At 37.4% G+C, this 23,019-nt stretch overlaps 6 protein-coding genes across 11 annotated transcripts; 3 read left to right on the top strand and 3 right to left on the bottom strand.

Annotated features, from left to right (window-relative positions):
- The first annotated feature begins 537 nt into the window (after positions 1–537).
- LOC110760437 (uncharacterized) lies at positions 538–5,979 on the top strand. 3 transcript variants are annotated; one of them, XM_021962701.2, is made up of 10 exons: positions 538–1,045; positions 1,320–1,728; positions 2,353–2,444; positions 2,559–3,259; positions 3,502–3,572; positions 3,654–3,743; positions 3,834–4,016; positions 4,151–4,255; positions 4,700–4,835; positions 5,640–5,979. In XM_021962701.2, exons 2-10 carry the CDS (start codon positions 1,354–1,356, stop codon positions 5,801–5,803), a joined length of 1,917 nt encoding a protein of 638 aa, XP_021818393.1. In that variant the 5' UTR covers positions 538–1,045; positions 1,320–1,353; the 3' UTR covers positions 5,804–5,979. The 3 variants fall into 3 exon arrangements, with proteins under 3 accessions (XP_021818393.1, XP_088111056.1, XP_088111057.1); XM_088254931.1 differs by having other exon boundaries at positions 561–662; XM_088254930.1 differs by having other exon boundaries at positions 538–1,728.
- Positions 5,980–6,124: 145 nt separating this feature from the next.
- Positions 6,125–9,708, bottom strand: LOC110760457 (uncharacterized). 2 transcript variants are annotated; one of them, XM_021962718.2, is made up of 6 exons: positions 9,517–9,708; positions 9,029–9,129; positions 8,411–8,488; positions 8,194–8,265; positions 7,403–7,500; positions 6,125–7,298 (listed from the first exon to the last, which is right to left on the bottom strand). In XM_021962718.2, exons 1-6 carry the CDS (start codon positions 9,538–9,540, stop codon positions 6,697–6,699), a joined length of 975 nt encoding a protein of 324 aa, XP_021818410.1. In that variant the 5' UTR covers positions 9,541–9,708; the 3' UTR covers positions 6,125–6,696. The 2 variants fall into 2 exon arrangements, with proteins under 2 accessions (XP_021818410.1, XP_021818411.1); XM_021962719.2 differs by having other exon boundaries at positions 9,025–9,129; positions 9,517–9,535.
- Positions 9,709–10,819: 1,111 nt separating this feature from the next.
- On the bottom strand, positions 10,820–13,266 carry LOC110760465 (uncharacterized). Its single transcript, XM_021962728.2, has 3 exons — positions 12,869–13,266; positions 11,686–11,955; positions 10,820–11,074 (listed from the first exon to the last, which is right to left on the bottom strand). The coding sequence occupies exons 1-3, from the start codon at positions 13,080–13,082 to the stop codon at positions 11,019–11,021; spliced, it is 540 nt and encodes a 179-aa protein (XP_021818420.1). The 5' UTR covers positions 13,083–13,266; the 3' UTR covers positions 10,820–11,018.
- A 560-nt stretch (positions 13,267–13,826) lies between these two features.
- Positions 13,827–16,348, bottom strand: FHY1 (Haloacid dehalogenase-like hydrolase (HAD) superfamily protein). Its single transcript, XM_021962667.2, has 7 exons — positions 15,992–16,348; positions 15,615–15,690; positions 15,339–15,390; positions 14,606–14,720; positions 14,455–14,525; positions 14,254–14,341; positions 13,827–14,164 (listed from the first exon to the last, which is right to left on the bottom strand). Exons 1-7 carry the CDS (start codon positions 16,222–16,224, stop codon positions 14,029–14,031), a joined length of 771 nt encoding a protein of 256 aa, XP_021818359.1. The 5' UTR covers positions 16,225–16,348; the 3' UTR covers positions 13,827–14,028.
- Positions 16,349–17,523: 1,175 nt separating this feature from the next.
- LOC110760412 (putative glycosyltransferase At5g20260) lies at positions 17,524–19,957 on the top strand. 2 transcript variants are annotated; one of them, XM_021962670.2, is made up of 4 exons: positions 17,524–17,938; positions 18,126–18,277; positions 18,657–19,011; positions 19,140–19,957. In XM_021962670.2, exons 1-4 carry the CDS (start codon positions 17,633–17,635, stop codon positions 19,806–19,808), a joined length of 1,482 nt encoding a protein of 493 aa, XP_021818362.2. In that variant the 5' UTR covers positions 17,524–17,632; the 3' UTR covers positions 19,809–19,957. The 2 variants fall into 2 exon arrangements, with proteins under 2 accessions (XP_021818362.2, XP_021818361.2); XM_021962669.2 differs by having other exon boundaries at positions 18,123–18,277.
- Positions 19,958–20,513: 556 nt separating this feature from the next.
- Positions 20,514–22,816, top strand: LOC110760466 (putative glycosyltransferase At5g20260). Of its 2 annotated transcripts, none has more exons than XM_021962729.2 (4): positions 20,514–20,888; positions 21,031–21,185; positions 21,573–21,996; positions 22,102–22,816. In XM_021962729.2, exons 1-4 carry the CDS (start codon positions 20,640–20,642, stop codon positions 22,762–22,764), a joined length of 1,491 nt encoding a protein of 496 aa, XP_021818421.1. In that variant the 5' UTR covers positions 20,514–20,639; the 3' UTR covers positions 22,765–22,816. The 2 variants fall into 2 exon arrangements, with proteins under 2 accessions (XP_021818421.1, XP_021818422.1); XM_021962730.2 differs by having other exon boundaries at positions 20,519–20,888; positions 21,573–21,933.
- The last annotated feature ends 203 nt before the right edge of the window (positions 22,817–23,019 follow it).

Below are 23,019 nucleotides of genomic sequence, written 5' to 3'. Positions count from 1 at the left end.
CCATGGCCTATGTTGTGGAGATTATTCTTCATAATAGAAGATTAATATAACTCATAGTAGTTAATCTTACTTAACCAAACATTTGTCTTCATTCATCCCTACATAAATGTAAATCCAACATTCCAATTTTTTTTTAAAAGCAAAATGATAAGATAAGGGCTTTAATTCTTGAGAGCACAAGAATTGTAATTCTTAATTTTTCCGAGGAAATAATAATCTCATAAAAATTAGCTAGCTTGTTCATGTTTTAATAATAATTAACAAGCATGATTTTATTAATTTATAAAAATTAATTGTAAGTAATATGCACGCGTGACACGTTTTGAATCTTCTCCTTCCATACCAAGTCTTCGTAAAACGGTAAAAGGGACGAAATGATAATGGAAATAGAGAAAAAGAAGCTGGCTGATCGATCGCTGCTGGAGATCATTCAGGATTTAGCATCCTTTATTTTAATATTATATTTGGATCCCCTGCAAGGCTGCAACCTCCCCACGTGCCCTCCAGTTACTCAAAACCGAGTTATATTAATTTTCTTTCTTTTATTTGGAACCGTGTACTAATGTGAAATATAAAGATAGAAAAACACACCAAGGTGTTTCAGTCTCTTCCTTTTCTGATCAACACTCAACAGAGTCTCTGCAGCATCTCACGCGTTAGGGGTAAATTTCTAGGACAAGCTGCTTCTGATGTGACTCTCAATCTTACACATTTCTGCTTCTAAAACATTCTTTTCTTTCCAAGTTACAACACCACCACCACCGGATCAGCAGGAAAAGCACAAGAAAACTCAGGAAATCTTGTAAAAGTAACGCATCAAACACTGCACACAACACAGCACAACCCAACAGCCTCTCTACCAATATTGCTCTCTCTCTCTCTCTCTCTCTCTCTCTCTCTCTCTCCGGCTCGCAACTTGTAGAGCACAGGTTGACTGAAAAAGCACGCACCACAACACAAAGATCCAAAGATTCCAAACCATCTTCCGAACAATGGCCATCTCTCAACTCTCAAGCTCAACCAGTCCAAACTCTCATTGATTTTTGTGAGTACCTTTTCCCCATGATTTTGGCAAATTGGCAAAAGACAAAAGACAAAATCCTCAATTTTCACAACACCAATTTCGTCCACAAATTAATATAAAACGTCACATGTCCAAAATCCCAACTCGCCCACTAACCCCATAAAACGCGCTCTATCCAAGATTTCGTTTTCGCTTCCTTGTTCCTACCCAAAACCCACAATCTATTTTTTTCTTAATTTCATCAAAATTAAAGAAAGTAAATTTTTTTGTTTTTGTTTCTGTTTTTCACTCAAAGAGACAGAGAAAATCTAGCACAAGAAGAAAGAAGAATGTCATGTCCATCATCAAACAGCATCAGGTACAATGGGAGCCACTGCACATGCGCAGTTGGGTATTTGCTAAACCAGACCACCGACACCTGCGTCCTCTTTACAGCGGATTCCACCATATCCACCGACTCCGGCATCAGCACCGATGCCCTCAGCTTCTTCCCGGAGACCATCTTCTCCTTTGACTCCATTAAGAAGTTCACGCAATCCCAAGCCGTCTTCTTGGAAGCCACGCTTGTGTTTCTGCTGTCTTGGCTTGTCTTTTGCTTCTTTCTAAGGTTTATGAAACTTGGCAACGATGGCAGGAGCATTTGGTTCAGGCTTAGATGGTGGATTAGCAGATTGGATGTTTGCTTTTCCACTAGGCATTGGCTGGTTAGTTTGTTTGTCAATTTTATTTCCTGCCCACTTTGTTGTTAGATTGTATGTGCTACTGGGTTTCGTGAATTATTTCTTAGCTTATTTGCATTACTTTTCATCATCATTTATATTAGTGTCATTGAATCTTAATGCAATTATGTGAACCATCCTCAAGTGGCCATCTGTCAATAATTTATTCTAATTATGGGGTGGTTCTTGTGGGTTTGGGGCAATATATATATATATGCTTTCGAGAATTCGATTGAGTGCTCAAAATGTCCTAGGAACCTAGTAATCATGGAATAGGAAAATTATGATTAATTCACCAGACGTAATATGTACTGAAAATGTTGCTGCTTGGAACTTAAAAGGCATTATAAAAATTTTGGTAGGAGGTTTGGCTTCCGCTCTGTGAATCTTAACTTACCAATTGTAGTGGTGCTATCTTTGATAAACTCTCTTTTGTAATTTTGTTAGTAGATAACTGATTGTTGCGAATCTTTTCTATGGCTACATATTGAAGCCACTTTGCTACTACATTCATTAGATTATCCTTTTGGCAGCTTTATCAGTAGCTTTCTTATCCATCCTGATATTAAATTATGACAATGGATTTTAACAGCTTCGTTTGTGGCATAGGATGATCAAAAGGTAGTTAAGAAACGGAAGACAGAACTTGGTGGAACCTTCTCAATAGCAAGTTGGATTCTCTTCATTGGTTTGTTTGCTGCGTGAGTATTGAACCGTCATTTTTTCATGCTGATTTTATTAGCTGTGCTGGTCTTTTTCTGGTTTCTATTAGTCATATTAGCTTATATTTACTTGGCTTTTCAGTTTTTTTACAGGTTGCTCTACCAAATCATAACAAAGAGAACTATTGAGGTACATAATGTCCGCGCAACAAATGCACCTGACTTGGCCTCCTTCAACAATGATATGGAATTTAACATAACCACTATTTCTAGTATGAGCTGTTCAAACTTACGTGATCTTGCCACTTTAGTTACTGGAAATCCTGGATTCATTGACTTCAGAGTGGCTCCTCTGTCAAAGTTTGGGAACTACTCATGTCAAAATACGAGTAGAGGACCAATGATAACTCTGAGGTGCAACAAGTGTCAACCAATTCAAGACAATTTGTACATCTCGTGGCAATTCATTGATCTTCCTAATAATCCTGCTGCTGCTGTTGGATTTCAGTTCAATCTGAGTACAAGGAGTCATGCTAATAAAAAACATGTTAGTTTTGTTAGTGGAACCCTAAAGAATGGAAGCACTTTTGATGATAGACCAGTTACATTCAGAGGGAATATGACAAACATTTTAAAATTCAGTTTATTCCCACGGATATACCGTAATCTGCATGGTCTAAAGCTCATCCAACCTCTGTTTCATGACTTTGTTCCTGGTTCATTTTTCCATGACACAAGTCAGCTCCAAACATCCCTTGAAAGTTCTAACGACGGAATACTCAACACTACATTGTATGTCAACTTTCTCTCTGCCTACATTGTGGAGATAGATAACCGGAACATTATGGGTCCTGGTAAGTATATGTTGTGCCCTAAGTATATGAGATCCATCCTTCCACTTATGTTCTATGTTTATCTTAAGTAAATAAGATCAAATCTATTGCACCGGGATCACTCAACTGAGTTAGACTGAACTGGCCAGAGTCCAAACCCACACCACCATCTCAGTTGAAGTATTTCACTTTTCCAATTAAGTTCTATTAATATACATATATACATATATATTTATAATATTGTTGTCTACCTTAACATGTAGTGAGCTTCCTTGCGGATCTTGGTGGCCTGTATTGCATCTGTATTGGCTTTTTTTTTTACCTTCTGGTGCAAGTACGATACTCAATCCTTAAAGTTTTGTTCTTTCTTCATCACTGTTTTCATGTCTCTAATTTTTGTTTTTCTCTTTTGTAGTGTGAGTTTAGGATAAAAAAACTCCGCAATGAAGATAGTGTATTGCGCAAGATCAGAAATCGGCGAAAAGCGCAAGAACACTGGGATAAAGTAATTTCTTTCGTATTTTTCATTTCATTTTACTTCATATTGGTCTGACTTCATACAATAAAACTCACTGGTACATTTGCTTTGAACTAGTTGAGGAAATATGTGATGTACACATGGGGCTGCAAGGCATTGAATGAGTGCGAAAAAAAGGGATCTGGTTGCATTGGTTTCAATATACAATCAGTTCATCGAAATGGATCATCACACAAGCAAAGGCAACAAGAAATGGATACTATTAGTTTCAATAGGAAGCTCAGCTTACCTAACAAGAAGGTAATATTTCATGCTTCTGTCTGTTAGATCCCTGAAAACCTGGTTTCAAGGTTCTGATTCATAATGTTTTAGTACTTGGTTCTCCAAAAATTTAACTTGGTTTTCTTAATTTTCAATTTATGTTAATCATGCAGACTACAGTTCAAGAGTGCTCCCACACTGTTGGGGGGGTGAGATCATTTACACCTGGAACTTCACTGAACCCTGTAGAAAGTTCATCACATTCAGCAGTTGAACCTGTGAGTCATTCTTCTTGTTTCTTTCTCAAAAACATGGGGATAACAGGTCTAGTTTGTCTTTAATGACAACCCTTCCAACTTGTTATTGGTTTCCCTAACCACTTACACTGAATTTGGGCCAATAAATCAGCTAAATTTCAATCGTTGATTGTCACAGATTATCTGCCAGTCAAATCACTATTTGAGAATTCCAACTCATCCATACATTTTTTTTCTTCATAGTTTTTAAAATTGTGTAGGCTATTTATATTACATGGCTTCACACCAAAATTAGTGTCAATAACGATTTGATTGTCCTTTCAAGAATAAGTGATGAAAGAACTCAGGATTATGTGACTTGTCTAATCCATCTGGATATGACATATGCTTCTGTCTTTTTTGATTGGTAAATATTTAAACAGGACATGTTAACTTTTGTATCTCTTTCATCCTTATGTCCTCCAGCCTCTGCAAATTGAATTGCTTGGCTCTACAAAGAATGGAAAACACAAATGTGTTTGTTTGTGCAAAGAAGATTCCACCCTGCCTAAAGCTTTAACTCTGACAAATGATGATATTATTCCTCCACCAGCTTCACTAGGTAAGAACTAAACTCATAAAGTTTAGGGCCACCATATTTTTTTCTTTCCATCAAGTTCCCTTCTTTTTTTTTCTTCTTATTTCTCAAGTGAAATAGAAGTGGGTGAATGTGCTTTTGCTTTCTACGTTTTTGTATCTTCCGTGAAATGATTGAAATGTGAATGTCTTTGTAGTAAATTTGTAGATCTAATTAACGTGATGATGGATTAAGTTACAACCTTATGTACATTATATAATCGGTGGATGGTTTAGAGTTTATTAAGCATTAACTGATTAAATGGTTAAATCAGAAGGGAAGGGCTTATGAGTTGAAGGTCACGTGTTATGAGCACAAGCTCTGCAAATTGTGTTGTTATGAAGATCTCATTTTTCTTCTCTCCCAAAATGTTGCTAATTAATTGAAGCCTGATTTGATTCAACTTAGGCCAGCACAAAACTTTTCGTGGATTTATGTTTACTAGATAGATGTTTGGATACTGTGTAGTAGTCTTCATGCATGAAAGACAGCATGGTGGTATATTCCCTCGTCAAGTCTTCTGTTGACAGTTTCGGCATTATAGGAGACTTGATATCATGACAAGCAGTCACCGAATTTCAATTTAAAACCATGATAGCTGGTATTATATGTTTTCTTAACTTATGTTCACTGGGACTTGCATGAAACTATATCGACTAGAAACAGATATGAAGTGGACTTGATGATATCCTTGTGTAGTTGTTCAGAATCTTGGGTTGGTGATTTTGTTTATGGATTTCGCCACTTCTTTTTCAGCTTTTCTTATATTACTGTCCTACTTCACTGCAGAATTGAAGGACGCTTCTGAAATGGATATGTCTGATGTTCAGAAGAATCTTAGAAGCTTGTACGAGTACAATGTTATGCTTAGGGAAAAGTTAATAGCTACTCAGTCTTTGTTCCATTCTTTACCTACAAATTCCTCATCCTCAGTAATAGAAGGCGAAACGTAGTATTGAATAGCATATGAACCACACCTTACCACATATCCATTTATGTAAATTTATTACTTTTATTTGTTATCCTAGTAAAATAGTTCAAGGGTATTGTTGGGTAGTTCACAGTTTTGAAACTTGGTTGTCGTCTAATGTTGCAGGCATGTTAATGCAAAGTGATAAGCTTTCAATCATGCATTATTTGTCTTTACTACACACACACAAAGAAAAAAATTATTCTGACCTACTTTAGGAACGTTTTTACGATCTTCATGCTGAAAAAAGGTGGAAATGTGAGGAAACATAAAATCTTATTTTGCTTTCTGTGGGTCAAGTGAGAACAAGAAAAATAATATAAAATATATATAAACCAAGTAGAGAAAAAAGAGAGAAAACGTTCAAAATTATTCATAATACAAATTATTATGTAACATTACTTATAATTTGAAGAAAAGAAAAACAATAATCTGTGAGTGAGATTATTGCTTGCACCACCCATTACAACAATTAACTATCAAACCAAAAAGATACTTCTTGACTACATCGCATGTTAAGCTGCATACAAAAGCCTCTCTTTCCCAAAGAAATAAAATTATCCAGTTTGGCTGACACTCCCATCTCCCTGAATATTTCCGCAACATGAACAATGGCGTTGTCCTACATGGAATTAGCTGTGCAAGTATCTGCGACCTATATATATATGATTTGCCCATACATACGAGCGAGCAGCCAACAATAAACTACCAAGAGGTTCCCTCCCTTCACAACTGCGTCTCCCAACATGTCATCAGAACAGTCTACACGCCCATAAACCATTCATTTGACTGAAGACCCCAGATGATCCGGTTGATGTGTACCCAAGTACATGAGAAGTGAAATGGCATACAAATATGCTTTTCTAAAAGCAACCCTTACTCCGTGTCAACATGCTTTCTCTCGCTACATTTTGAAAGAACATCATTCCTCCCTGAGCGCATTCCCAAGGCATGAGCAAACATCCTCTTTGCTGCTCCCAAATGTTCCCTTTTGTAGTATTCCTCGTCTACACCATGTCCACTTCTTCCATTCTGAGATATACTGTTGCCACCACCCGAAATCTTGTCACCTTGTTTTTTGGGTGTCTTCCTTTCACTTAAAATTAAAGGTGGCGCATTGTTACTGCGGCTGTTCATTTTCACTTCACCACACGAGTTCATATTTCCTTCCTTCTGAAAAGCTTCCACAGTCAAACTGGCCTCATCTTCAACCTTGTCTTGCACATTCAATTCACTAGCGTGCCCTCCCAAAACTTTGCAATCTTCATGAAGGGAATCTTGACTGGATGGATTGATTCTTTGGCCTAGGGCATGTGCTATCATCCGGCGGGCAACAACAGGGACACTACGTGGCTTTTGCTTGACAGATTCCTTTGCCTCTCCCAAGTCCCTTGAAAATATTCGCTCACGAGCAGCCAAATAAGCAGCTTCTCTCTCCTCAAGTGAGTGTTGAAACAAAGGAGGTTTTTTCCTTACCACTAAAAATATAAGAAGGTTTGTCTCAACATATCATCATTAACAGGGATAGGAAATAAGAACAGAAATACATCGCGCAAGTGATAAAAGGAGGGGAAATCATTACCTGGGGGAGCTTCTGTCCGCTTTAATAATAGGTGTGAAGTAGTTGGAGAATCAGGCTCATCATACTGCCACAAGATATCACCAACAAGGATGGAAGGTCTGCAACCCAAACACACTGATTACCAAAAGAAAAAACAGGGGACACTGGACCAAATTAACTCTATTAACCTAGCTAAACCACTATCATAAGCCCAATCACCCTTATTCTGTTGACTTTGAAATTCAGAAGGCAAAATATAATTACCATTGCTTAGTTCAGTCTGAAGCAATCTGATACCAAATCTACATGCATTGTATTCTAGTGAGACAAGTTTCTCTTACATGCCAAATATCTCATACTATCATTAATTATTTAAGTGCAGCTCTTGTTCCCTACCTAGTCATTGAAAAAGCTTGTAGATTAGTAGTGCTTCAAGGTCTTTAAAATCACTTTCAACCGACCCCACTAATGCCACTCTACCTTCTAAAAGAGATGCATTCAATTTTCACCTTTCTTGCCATACCATTCACCAACTAGACAATCTTCTCATATCTACACCCATTCATGGAAATGTTTATGAGTCTGACAAGTACGGATTGCCAGACACAAGATATATGTCTAATTACAACCAATGTATGTCCATCCCAAAATGTGAATACATGGCAACATGCAAGATTCCCATCAAAGCCTCTTAATTATACTTTGAGCATAACATCATAAATCATGATATATAAGAAAATAAGTGCAGCAAGTTAACAAAAAAAATGGATGTCAAGAAATTTCTGGGTTATGGTTTGTTAGTCTTCACATACATTGATGTCTCCGGGCATCGCTCCAAAATTAAGTGCCGGTCATCTCCTTCACCAACGGATTCATGGGAAAAGCTAGAAAAAAGCAGTATATTATTATCAACAGAAGTCAAGTACATGTGAGCTGCAACATTCTTCCACAAAAAGAAAAAAAAAGGGAAAGATATGACAAAAAACATTCAACAAATCAACAATTAGATGATGGAAAGAAGGAGAATACCCAAATATGTCTGCAAGACGATGCAAGAGAAGACGGTTGTATGAGTTCATGGGTTCCAACTCCAACACCCCACTGGAACTGCACCCAAATTTTACTTTTTTTTATTAGTACTCTCAGCACAGACAATGATCAGGAAACAGCCTCATAGGGTTTCAAACAAATCTTATCTCTATTGCATTATCATGAAATATATTACACTAGTCAGGGAAAAGACACAAGCAAGACAACAGTTCACTTATAGAACATGTATGATTATACCATGCCCGGTTGAACATATTTGGGAGATAAGATATGAATGCACTGCAAGGTTGATAACAGTTATTTACAATCATTGTAAATTGATCAATGAGATGTCCCTAAAATAAAACTCTTATAGTGCAGAGCTATATTCATTCACAAGTGATGCAACTGACCCAATCCCAGATGTCTGCGGGGGTATGGACCCCCAATTTTGGGTATCAGCCCCAAGTGGGTATCACAACTGAGGTCAGTTAGTCGCATCACTCATGACCATAGTAACACTCCTGCTTATAGTTTTAAGGATTGCACAACCTTCTGTCCAAACTAATCTCATAAGAAAGGACAATGCTACTAATATTTAGCAGTTGTCTTACATGCCTGGTATCACTCTGAAGGAAGTCCACCAAGGCCTCTTCCACTGAGAGAATAAGATGCTTACAAGAAAGATTGTCTTTAACAAGAGAAGCCAATTCCTCAACCTGCATTTTGGTTACAAGATAAGCTTATAAGTGATAGAAGTACCATTAGCTGAACCAAAGAAGGTTTCGTTACATATAAACTAGCGAAGGAAATTAAATTTACACGAACTGATAGTGGGATTTGAAGCTTCAGTCGTTACAATTATGGATGAACAAATAAATAAGGGAATATAACTTTGAAGCACTAAACTTCCAAAATTTCTAACTTTCAGTTCATATAGCAAAAAACTAAACAGAAATTTTGAAATCAGCACAACCCAGAACACCTAATTGGAGCATGACTGAAAAAACTACAAATTTTCTAAATTCAAAGTAAAAGCGAAAATCAACGGCCAACAAACACAATAAAGCTAACAAATTGAGAGAGTTTGAGAGAAGGAAACATACCATAGCGAACTGGGTCATACTCATTTTGTTGAAAAACTGAATGAAATCTCAAGAATTTCTCAGAGTCAGAGAGAGAGAGAGAGAGAGAGAGGGAGAGTCGGACGGATATCTCTCTTTCAGATTTGCTTCAACGGTGGTGCGTGTTTGGTCGTTTTTCTCCTGTCAATCTTTCGTCGTATCGTATTTGTGTCTGTCGGACGAGGACATTGGACAAAGGCATAGTCTTACCCATCTCAGGGTCGGCCAACATGACCAACCAACGGTAGCCTGCCACCTCGCTCTTGTCCTTTTTAGTAATTAGCACTGCCTCAATTGCGCCGCCCCATCTTTTATTATTATTTTTTTTTAAAAGCAATTAAAAATTAAGAAGGTTGAATATTGAAGCAAAACATTCAAAGATGTTTAGCTACCTCTTGTAGAATGTAGAGTTTCATTTCACACGTTAATTACAATGTTAACAGTTTACATTTTGGTATGATTCAGCTCTAATTTTCCATTTAATTATGATAAATGACGGCAACTTTTTTTCTTTCCCACTTTACATATTTAATTAGTAACCATAATCACAAGGAAGAACTTTAAATATGTTTAGGTTTAGGTTTAGGTTAAAAGACAAGCATGGTAACAACCACAAGCGTATAGTGAACACTTGAAACGAGCAGCACCTTCTCATTCTCGGCATTGTTTGTCACAGTGTTCTGTTTGCCAGCATATTCCAGACTATATTTCACTTCTCCTCCAACAAACCTTCTTTTATGCAACGGCTATTTATTTATATATTTAACAAACAAAACACAACAATTAGTTAGTTGGATTATTATAAGTCTGTTTCAACGACTTTTAATTAAATAGCAGTCTCAATCGAGCCCTTAATGTATAATGCAAACTATGGCAAAGGAAACAAGTAGGATACAGAGAAATAAAATTAGGAATCATCCTGGGCATACTTTTTTCTTCACCTGTATAAAATTAGGAAGGAAAATTCATCCGAGCCATTTGATCTCAAAAACATCAAGCAATATTTCAACATCAAGCAATGCTCTGTGAAAGCTGTCAAGACGTGTCATAAATTGGGTTAAAGGGAAATTTGATTATTTAAAATGATCAGGAGGCTCAATGAAGCTCAACATCCCTCCATTCCATGTACCGAATGGTTACTAACTCTATTATTTCTGAAAGCAAAAAAATCGATCACAAATGAACCTCTTAACAATTCCAAAAGCAATAGGAAGGAAAATGTGAGAGCACGAAGTTGCTCCATTTCCACAAATGGAGAGAGTTCTATAAATTATATCGCAAAGAATAATAAAGCCTTTTGCAAATTTTTATATCAACTATTTATCCCCAATTGGAGATTCGTTAGTGGTACCGAAATAATACAATATACAGTTTTGTTTGTAATCATAGTGCACAACCGCGAAGAAAAGATGAATTACATAAAAACATTTTCTAATTATCACCATCCAAGTCGAAGACCACATTTTTACCATAATCCGCAAAGCTCAGGAGCACATTGCCTTCTCCAGTAGTTCCTGCAACTCCCCAGTTTTATATGCCTCTGTAAAGAAAATAGTTTCCTCAAGGATTTCATATATATTGAAATATTTGCCAACTCTGATCAATAACTGAACATATTCAGACCCGAAAAATGTAGTGCGGAGAGGACATGGTACTTAATAAACAGAAAAAAGAGCTTGATAGAGCAAGTAAAGGCAAATTGGGAAGAGAACACAGGACTTACAAAAAAGAGCCATACAAAGAAAAATATTTCCCACACCATAATAACTAAAGCCTTATGCTACATCTCCATCACCATACTGTCATAGACCATAGACCACATCATGTTCTTATAAGACTAGTGTATTCACACGGCACGGTCACATGCAATGTCACCAATTTTTCATACTACACTACCATTCTCCATTAATAATCTTCAATAAAACATAAAGATCAGATCTAAACGTCATTTTTACTCTGTGTTTATCCTCTATTTCATTGTACTTAAATTGGTCGACTCCATGACAGAAGATGAAGATGTAGATGTGAACTAAGTTCTCAGTTAAAATGCTTGAATGCATAGCTTTGGCAGACTTTGTTAGCAGCTAACCTTTTATGGGAATGAGATGATGTGAAACAATGAATATAATACAACAACTAAAATTAACTTACCAACAGTGATGTCACAGCCACCGAAAAATTCTCCTTCAACATAAAGTTGAGGAAATGTTGGCCAACTGGAATACTCCTTCAATCCCTGGCGCAATAGTTCATTTTCTAGTATGTTTATTGTTTCAAAGGGTACATTCAAGGACTTCAATATTTGTACGACAGTGTTTGAAAATCCACATTGTGGAAAATCCCTTGTTCCCTTCATAAAAAGAACCACTTTGTGTGAAGTGACAACTTTGTCCAGCGTATTCTTCAGCTCTGGAGTTAATGCTGCAGACGCACACACACAGGGCCAGGGGGGAAGGAGGTATAGGCGAGAGAGAGAGAGAGTTAGTACCTTGTGAAACTTAATAAAGGTGGAGACTTTAAAAGCAATTTCACTACTATAATACAATCCCGTAAGTTTAAAATAAGGGGAGCCTAAAGGTGCTCTCCTCTACCAGGTGAGCACCAATTTCTGATGAAGACCTCATTTGGTACACACTCTAGAGTAGAGACAATAGTGAACCCATATAGGAGGCAACAAACAAATCACTTGACATAAGTATGCCTTATCTAGATAATAGTGAACAATGGATTGGAAATTATTCGGCAACCTAACGTTTACAGTTAACATAAGTATTTACGAAACCATAGCACCAACCAAGATCCTCATGATAATTGGGAATAATTCTTAAGTGGCTAATGCACCATCCAACATCTTCTTGTTATTTCAAAAATGCCTCCAAGTTGGTTAGATGCGCCATTATCTGTTTTAAGTTTTTGCTTCCACATTTGAATTTTCGTTTCCAGTAATCATCTTACTCCCCTCCTATCAATAAATCAAATACTGCAAGAATATTGCTAGAAATGTTGCATCTTTTCATGTGAATACTGCTTTATAACAGCAGCAACACAATGGTTGACTTAAACCAGAATTGCATTCTAGTAATCATCGTCCAACGAGGGAGCTTTCTAATTTTCGTTATATCCATTCAACCTCATCAAATTTATCCAAAATAAACATAACCCACATACGAAAACCTAGAAAATCTGCCCAGATTCGTTCGACAACAATTATCAGCGCATACCCATCAAACTGTAACACTTCTCCTCCGACATTGCAACCAACAAGATCATATCAAACTGCAGAATAAGAGCAATAAACAACAGAATAATATTGGGAGAAGGGTGAGTGATGTACCAGCAGAACAACGAAAAGAGACAGTCCTCTTATAAGAGAGCTGAGGCCCAAAAGACGAGTGATTTGAAAGAGAGAAGCTGGGAAGAGGACGGAGAGGCCCAGAGAAATAGTGAAGGTGGAGTGAAGTGGGTGTATTTATGGGTGCTTTGTTCACAGCGAAAGAGGCAGACGGTGGTGTTATGGTTATTGAGTTGAAGGCCCCAACAGACCACATCTTTGGAGAATTGCTTTCTTCAACACTCACACTTCTCTCTCTGCTCTGTGTCTCGCTTTGCTCTCTAATTTTTTCCAAGAAGAGGCGGTCACAAATATATAAGAAGGTTGTACTCCAATCACTGAGGACGAATTCGAGCTCGGTGATGAAGACGTGTAACCGGTGCTCCGATGACTTTTATGGCTGCGATTAATTAATTTTTAGGATAAGAAATATTAAATAGAAAAGGCTAAATTGTTGCTAGTTAGTAAAATACGGGAAAAATACGAATAAAATATTTTCTTGGGTAAAATTTGTGAAAAATACAAATGAAAAATTCGACAATTATATATTATTTTATTTAATAATATATGAAAAATACAGAATTTTGTCTATATTATTGAAATTTTGTAAAACAAACATTTATTAAATGTGAAGAATATATATGAAATTTTGATTTTCAAAAATGTGTTTTTTACCACCACCAAAATACGAAAATTCATTGATGAACCCTAAAATGCGAAAATTCAAAACCTCAAAATTCATTACATGGTTGTGTGATTTGTTGGGCAGTATCCAATTTTCCACATGTCTTTTATTCTAGAAAAAGTATGACAAGGTCCATAGTATATATCGATCTATAATTTTTTAATTCTTGGGTGGCTGACATTAGTGAATCCTAATAATTTTGTTTTCCTCTCAGATTCAATCGAAGAACAAGCGGCATTTCAGATCAACAACCCTCTCCATGGTTTTCTATTGAGATCAATCGGAGAAAAAATTGTTATTGAAAAACTTTGTGAACACAGGAACATACAACTTTGGACGTATGAAGGCGATTTTCTTTCTGGAAAGTTAGCCAATTCGCTTCTCATTTTGAAGGAAAATTCTTGATTCCCAGCAAGAAAGCAACTGGTAAAACAATTGATATACATCAAAATTGAATTACAACAAGTGATGAAGACGACTATTCTTGTGCAAGCTTGGTTTGATTTGTTGAAATGCCAATCCCCAGCAAAGAAAGATCTTGTCGAAGCAAATCTGCATTTTTGAAATGTAGACCAATGATACCAATTTCCTTTGCAGCTTCTACATTTCTCATACTGTGATGCAACCATGAACCAAGATAATAATTAATGAAAACCGTGTCATAAATGGCAAACCTATATTCAGATTACACAAGGAAGCAAACCTGTTGTCGATGAAGATACAGCTTGCTGGATCAACATTTAGATGTCTTTCAACTTCCAAAAAGAATTCAGGATCAGGCTTCCTCTTCCCTGAAAGAAAAAAAAAAGTGCACAGGCAGAGCATTGAGACATTCATGTGGATGTGCTTGTGCAGCTACAGATGGAAGAGAATCCTAAAAGTAAAATGCAAACACTTAACGTACCACTTATACATGAACAGAACGTCCAAGATAAGTATTTTGAGATGTTTAATTTGTCCTCAATCATCTCGTACCTAGAAAACAAAATTTCCTGAATAAAATGATAAACTGCTTCACTTAATAAGAAAACTTGATAGAGAAATTTTCATCTAACCAGATGGGATAGTTTGTGAAGGCATGCATCTCATAGTTGTTATCTTTCAATGAATGAAGCAATTCTTCTATGCCTCCAACATAGGAATATCCCTTTCTCATGCAATCTTTTAGGCCTGCAAAGATAGATGAAGTACTTTCCTGTAAGATTCGGAAGGAAGAGCATATTATACGAGAACACATTTTACCACTCTGATATCATGTCAAAGTACAGACTTAAGTGCTTCAATCTACCCAGTTCAATAAGACTAACAATACAATATTTCGGAAGTCAATGAAAAGTAATTTTGACGAGGGCTTCAAAGATAATAAAAGAAACAAAAGAAATTAACAATTCCACAATGCAGTGCCAAATATTAGAGGATTGATTAGTATATGTCATAATTTTGGAATCAATATAAGGTATCTACATTATTTTGCACAGAAGTTACACAGACAAACAAATTCCGCACTGCATGTACCATTGTTCTTTTCACTGTCAGTATCAACCTTCATAAAGCAAGAAAAAGAATCATTTACACAAACGATAACAGCAGAAAAATGAAGCAACATTAAGAAAAGTCATTTTCTAGTGACATGAAGTACATTCTTACTGGCTCAGACTTGTAAGGACTAAGTTAAAGTCTTATGAAAGAGGTAGTATTTGAAATACATGACAGCAGAGATGACTGGTAAAATGTACCCCAAAAGCTTACATCTTCATTTTTTTTTTAAAGTAAGAAATTCCAACTAACCTTCCAAATCTAGAGGCCTTCCATCAGTAAAGAACTTTCTCGCTAGCTCCATCTGGTGGCAAAATCATTTGTCATACAGCAATTTGACATGCTATAGCATGGAATAAAAATTCATATTTTGAATGTATAATTTTGTTTGCTTCCGTTAATTAGAACAAAATTATGCATTTTCACTTGAGAGTTCAAAAAGCAAAATCTTTCACTTGCAGATGGGGATGGGACCCGTCACCCATAGGTAAGACTTAATAGTCTTAGTAAACATAATTCCAAGTATACCTCATCAATAATCCCCTTTTCAAACTCAATCCACGCAGTTGGGTGCTTGCATTCTATTAGTTCTTCGAAAGACATTCTGGACATGAAATATCATTGTGATTAGCTGGGACTTACAAATAAAACAGAAAAAGAATTCTAGCAAATTGAATAATTTTTATTTTTCCAATTTCCTTAAAACAGATTCAATTTTCTGATATTTCCAATAAAATTGTTATGCAGCAGCTAGCCAATGAATGAACCATATGCCATATTGAAAGTCCAAAACCAGTGAGAGTTTATCAATTTCTCTTCTTTTATTGTCTTATATCTAATCAACAAGAAGCAAAGGCAACCCAATTGAAGGAAATGACAAAAGAAAAGAATTTGAGTTTGGGTACCTGAAGAAGGCAGGGACGTCATGGTAAAAAGGGTCGCGAACAACGGTGTCCATGATGTCGAAGAGGAGTATGGGAAGCTTTTGAGTGGTCGTATTGGTATGAAAAGAGACATTGTGGGGAGATAGAGCCGTTCTTGTTGTTGTTGGTGTTGCTGTGGAACGAAATTGAAGTGAGCAGCCGTGCCTTAGACTTACGGGGAAAGGGATCGCGGGTAGTTTCAAGAGCAGAGCCATGAACAATCTGTCTCTCCCTCACCATCTCTCAATCTTTGACTTGTTTGTTTGAGAATCCATTTTTATTTTTTGTTTAATGTTTTACAATATAAAAAAAGCCATCCTCCTCCGTCGATTATTGTTACGATGAGTCACACTTATTTATGTATGCGATGAGATGCACGTTTTCTTTTCTTTTATTTGTTTTGGGAAATTGGGTAAAATACTATCCACGCACGGCCAATACTATCCACCCAAAAATTATTGGTAAAATATTATCATTAATAAAAATTAGAACTAATGGGTTTGTATTGTTGTAGGCCTTTTTGAAAATAAAAATAACAATAAGTTGCCATTAGAAGCCCAATTACTGAAAACATGTTTAATCATTTTGGGCCGACTTCAGTATAAAAACATGTTTAATCAGCCCGGATTGTCTGAAGCCCAACCTTAATTAGAGCACCCAAGACCAGATAAAACTTGGACTGGCCCAAAAACACGAATCTATCAAATTCTATTCGGGTCGGGTTTGATTCATAAATCAGTTGTCGTAAAAATGTTATTAGTCTAAGGATTTTTAGATTTAATAGTCCTTGAATTTTGAGCCGATTTGCATTTTGATCTCTCAATTTTCAAAAACGTTTTCGTGGTCCTTCAACTTTAGTTTCGTTAGAACAAATGGTCTTGTCGTCAATTTTGTTAACTTTTTTTGTTAATTTTGAGTATGTGCATGACACACGATATTTTATTGAGGGTCAAAATCAGAAATTGCTTCACTCTTGAGGTACATGGGCAATTCTTGGCGCACCCAAACCCCACACCCACTCTCCCACAACTGCAACTTAACTCTCCCCATCCATATATCTCCCTCCCTCCCCAAGCCAAGCCCATTATAACCCACCACCAATCAACTAATGATATGTCTCCCTTTCTCCAATCCAATAAAGCCATGAACAACCTCCATTCGACACCGAGCCAATTAACCTGCCACCCCCGCAACAACTTATGGTGCTCCCACAACCCACACTCCCACCCAAACAATACCCACCCTCCCTGCAATAACAAGGATTGGAAGAAGGTTTTTAAGTTTTAAAAATAATATTTAGATGGTGGGAATTTATATATATATATCATGTTGCCCATGCATTTAACATAAAATATAACAAAATTGACGACATGATAATTTGTCCTAACGAAAGTGAAGTTGAAGACCACAAAAATGAGTTTGGAAATTAAAGGACCAAAATACAAATTAAGTCAAAAATGGGACTATAAAAACCCTTACTCTATTTTTGAAGAAAAACCATTCTAATGTATAAATACGAGATAATGTAGAGACTAGAGATACCAACTTTGGCCAGAGTGGTTGTTTGACGCTCACTCTTGCAGCTGATGTAAACCTTTGTATTCGTCTTGAACGAATTCCTTCATGGCAGAACCAGCCCCGGATTTTCGGTCTCCATATTTAGTCTCTGTGACTCTCACCCTCCTCTTGCTTGTAGCCCTCTTGTTCTCTCCTTTAAACCAAAAACACCATCTCTCTCTCAATTTCTCTTCTTCTCCCACCTCCCCATCATCATCTTTTAACCACCAACAACAAATTACCACAGACAAGCACACAGGCTTGCATGTTGCACCTGCACCTTCCCCATCCCAAGCACTGCTGGAGTTTCAGCGCCATCAGTCTCCTCCCTCAACTTCCTCTGCGCCTAAACTCACTCATACCACTATCGAAGTACGCAACCTTTAACAACAGTAGTTAATTCATTTAAGTTTCATTTTTCCTCTGTTTGTTTGTTTTTGTTTTGTTTTGTTTTCCAAAAAGAAAGAAAAAGAAGTCATTTTGGAAATAATGCCAAAACTTACTTTAAATACATATATATATATATATATATATATATATATATGTGTATGTCCAGAAGAACCAGAGCAAAACAGAGAGGATTGAACAAGAGTTGGGCGTAGCAAGAGCGATTATCCGCAAAGCTATTGTTACGAAGAATTGCACGTCTAACAGCAACGAGATTTACATCCCCACAGGAAGTGCCTACAGAAATCCCAATGCCTTTCATCAGTTAAGTCTTCTTCTTTTTTCTGTTCTAAATTAAGTTTAGCCGGTGGTGTTTGAATCCTATCCTTTGTTTGCTTGCCACATGCAAAACCAGTGGATTAACTCAGTCGGTTTTGGAAATGTTATTATAATATATTTTAAAACGGTATCTTGCCATTTTCTGTGCTGGTGGGTGCATGCTTTCTTTTCTTGGTTGTCCCTCGCAAACAAGTCCACTTCCAAGTTTCTCTTTCCAGAGCGGTCCACATTTGTTGTAACAACTGGCGTTATGCTTATATTGTATTTATACGACCTTGTCTTGTCTTGTGGACGCTGCTGTTGCTCTTTTGGGTTAAGACTCAAGGGGAGTTTAACTTGTTATGCTGTTTTGCGTTAATAATAGGAGTCACGTAGAGATGGTGAAAAGGTTCAAGATATGGGCCTACAGGGAAGGAGAGGTACCCATGGTCCACAATGGGCCCACCACATACATCTACTCCATCGAAGGCCAGTTTATTTTCGAGATGGAAAGTGGGCCAAGCCCATTCATGGCCCAACATCCTGATGAGGCCCATGCATTCTTCCTACCACTCAGCGTGTCCAAGATTACTGACTTTCTATACAGACCTCACCACGAAACATTTTTCCATCGACTCCACCGTATCTTCACCGACTACATTTATGTCATCTCTGATAAATACCCTTACTGGAATAGGAGCGCTGGAGCCGACCATTTTTTTGTCTCATGCCATGATTGGGTAAAGCTTATATTTTTCCAAAAATGTTCTTTTATTTTCTGACAATCGTCATGTAATCCTCCCTCGGGTATAAAGGGGAGCAATAATGTTATTATTAATTTATTTGATTGATTGATTGATTTTTTCAGGCGCCAATTATCTCACGTGATGATCCCAGGCCCTACAAGAATCTGATGAAGGTGGTATGCAATGCAAACACCTCTGAAGGATTCAAGCCTACCAGAGACGTCTCACTGCCAGAATATAACCTCAAAGCCTACGAACTTGGACCGCCCCGTTTTGGTCAACGCCTTTCTCAGCGTCCAATCCTTGCCTTCTTTGCTGGTGCAGCCCATGGTGACATCAGGAGCATTTTGTTTGAGCATTGGAAGGAAAAAGATGATGAAGTTCGAGTTTATGAAAAACTTCCTGAGAATATGAACTACCACAAACTAATGGGGCAAACTAAGTTCTGCTTGTGCCCAAGTGGTTCTGAAGTGGCAAGTCCTAGGGTTGTGGAGGCAATGTATGCAGGGTGTGTCCCGGTCCTCATTTCCGATTACTATGCCGTACCCTTTGATGATGTTCTTGATTGGACTAAGTTTTCGATACAAATTCCACCCAAGAAAATACCAGATATCAAGTCAATACTGAAGGCTGTTCCATATTCGAAGTACTTGAAATTGCAGAAGAGGGTGATGCAAGTGAGAAGGCATTTTGAGCTCAACCGACCCGCTAAGCCCTATGATGTATTTCACATGGTGCTTCACTCAGTGTGGCTTAGAAGGCTTAACATTCGGTTGCCAGATCGATTTTAAGGATCATCAGGAATCTTGTAGAGGTTTTAATAATCATTGTTTTAGCATGAGATTAAACTCACAGTGATGCGTCAAGCAAACACTAGTCATTCAGATAATGATATTTAATTATAAGGGATGAAAAATAAAAAAGCATGATATTACAGTAAGTGATTCTCCTTCCTAGTGTTACTTTGCATGATATAAGTCTTGTTGATGTTGATCCTTGTCCCTTTTTCTTAACCAAAAAGAAGGAAAAAGAAAAAGAAACTGAAATAAATATATAATTGGCTTTTAGTCAATCGAATAAAAAACAGAGAAGCCAAGATAGGCGGCCGGCCCTTTTGTTTTAATCCAACATGTTTACCCTTTCAAGTGTTGGATATGCCATTTACATATTTACTTTAATCCAGTCCAGGCCTAAATCTGTGTGTGCTCTGTAATCATCCAGTCCAGGCCTAAATTTTGAAGGCATATCATGAAACTTCCCTTTCCAGCATGGAAGATTTGGAAGAATAAATTTCAAATTCCCAATTTGTTTGTGGTGGCTTTTTGAGCATAATGCAGTGCAGCATATGTTACAAAAATTTTGGTAATATGGTAATTAGGAAAACGAGAAAGGGGTGTGTGATGTGACGTGGCAGCATAAGAATGGGTGATTAGGATGTTTATGGAAGTAAAGCAAGGAGAGAGGTAGAGGTTAGCTGCCTGTATTTAAGATTAACATTTGGCCATCATGCGGTGAATCATATCCTACATTAAATTTAAAGCGGTTGTGCCTTTGTTCCTTTAATAAAAATAAAAACAACTTGTTGGTTCTGCAATCTGTCTGCATTTTATTAAAAGGGCTTTATGGCAGCCTTTGAATTCCGGTCACCCTATTTACTCTCTGTAATTTTTCTCCTCCTCATCCTCCTCCTTCTGGTTCTTCTTCCATTCTCTCACTTGAACCAAAACCATTTCAATCTTACAACCCTTTCTTCTTCTTCTTCTTCTTCTTCTTCTTCTTCTAGCCCTCGTCAAAGCAACCAAACAAGCCAATATCAATATGTCTCACCTGCACCGTCTCCTTCTACTTCCATTGTTGCAGACCATGTCAAAGTAAGCAGCTTTACATGTTGTTTGTATGTTCTTCACAATTATAACATTATTTGGCTTTTGGGGCGCTTGTTTTCTTTTCTTGTCTTGCTTTTTTTCCTTTCTTAGGTTGTCCGTTTGTTTTTTTGTGCCATAACGTTTTCAGAAAAAGAAGAGCAGTGGAATCACGATTGAAGAAGAGTTGGCGAGAGCGAGAGCAGCCATCCGCGAAGCCATTCGTACGAGCAAGTATACATCTGATAGACAAGAGATTTACATCCCCAGAGGAAGTGTGTACAGAAATCCCTATGCATTTCATCAGTTGAGTTTTCTTTTTTCTTCTCTTCTGTAGTTGGTTTTTCTTTTTAAAACACATACATATATGGTAAAGTCTAGGGTTTTCATTTCTGGGTTGGAATGAATCATGAAGATTTTTTTACCTTCTTATTGCCTAAAAAGTTTGGGGGGGTTTTAATGTTTTTGGACTAATAATCATGCTCATTTGTTTTTACCAAATTGTTATGCCGATCCTTTTCTTAAGAACAAAGCAATCCCTTTCAATTTCCAACTTGAGGCCCCTTCCAACTTTATTTTACTAGATTCCTCTTTATTTTTTGTAATTATTGGGGACGGTCCCAAATTCTTGTCTTATTTCTTGTTTTTTTTTTCCGGCTGTTTATAAATTATATGGGTTATGTGGGTGAGCAGGAGCCACATAGAGATGGTGAAAAGATTCAAGATATGGGCTTACAAGGAAGGAGAGATACCCATCTTCCATAACGGGCCCATGTCCTACATCTACTCCATTGAAGGTCATTTCATCGATGAGCTGGACACCAGTGGAAATTCCCCATTTTTGGCCCGCCATCATCACGAGGCACATTCCTTCTTTGTCCCTGTAAGCGTCAAAAGGGTTGCTGATTTCTTGTACGATCGCCCTAAACCATACACATTTCACGGTCGACTAGTTCGTATTGTCACCGACTACATTAATGTTGTGGCCCACAAGTACCCCTACTGGAATAGGAGCAATGGAGCTGACCACTTTATGCTCTCTTGTCATGATTGGGTATCTATCAACTTCCACAACTCTCCTTGGAATTTCATTTCCGAACACCTTGGTTCCTTACAAGTAAAAACGGCAATGCGTCATTACATTACATTACATTACCAAGGAGACAAGTATTTTCCTTTATTTCCCCAATATAATAAACCTATGTTTCTTTAATTTTGGCAGGCACCAGAAATCATATATGATGACCATGAGTTCTACAAGAGCTTCATAAGAGTACTCTGCAATTCTAACACTTCAGAAGGATTCCAGCCCGGGAGAGACGTCTCACTACCAGAATATAACATACCGGAGAACACTCTTGGCCCGTCGCTCCTCCACCAACACCCTGATAACCGGCCTATCCTGGCCTTCTTCGCCGGTGGTGCTCATGGAAACATAAGGAAGTTTTTGTTTGAACATTGGAAGGACAAAGATGATGAAATCCAAGTCCATGAGTATCTCCCAAAGGGGCAAAATTACCACCAAATAATGGGACAGACCAAATTTTGCTTGTGCCCAAGTGGGACTGAAGTTGCTAGTCCTAGAGTGGTTGAGGCCATGTATGCAGGGTGTGTCCCTGTGCTCATTTCTGACTATTATTCATTGCCCTTCGCTGATGTTCTCGACTGGAGCAAGTTTACAATAGAAATTCCACCAAAGAGAATACCCGAGATCAAGGCAATATTGAAAGCTGTTCCGCACTCAGAATACTTGAAATTGCAAAAGAGGGTGATGCAGGTGAGAAGGCATTTCATGCTCAACCGACCAGCTAAGCCATTTGATGTATTTCATATGGTGCTTCACTCCATATGGCTAAGGAGGCTTAACATCAGGCTACCCAATTAATTTTATTTAACAACCTTAAGCATTCTTTTAATATTTTACTCTTGGAATTTTACACCATTTGCATAATCTTCTATAATTTTGATCATTTTGGCCCCTCCCTCCTATATCATCATCATCTATAAATGAGTAAAACAAGTGACGGATTATCACTAAATCTGTTTGCTTCAGAACTTAACAAGAAGCTGAAAGAAATACAGGGTACTCTGCTCTAACAACGATACGTGAGATTGTAAAACAACAACGTGTTTAACAGTG

Source organism: Prunus avium, chromosome 6 (assembly GCF_965620075.1).
Source record: "Prunus avium chromosome 6, drPruAviu1.hap1.1, whole genome shotgun sequence".
NCBI classification, from domain to species: Eukaryota; Viridiplantae; Streptophyta; class Magnoliopsida; order Rosales; family Rosaceae; genus Prunus; species Prunus avium.
The sequence above is the reverse complement of the archived record's forward strand: the minus strand, read 5'-3'. Positions and strand labels throughout refer to the sequence as shown.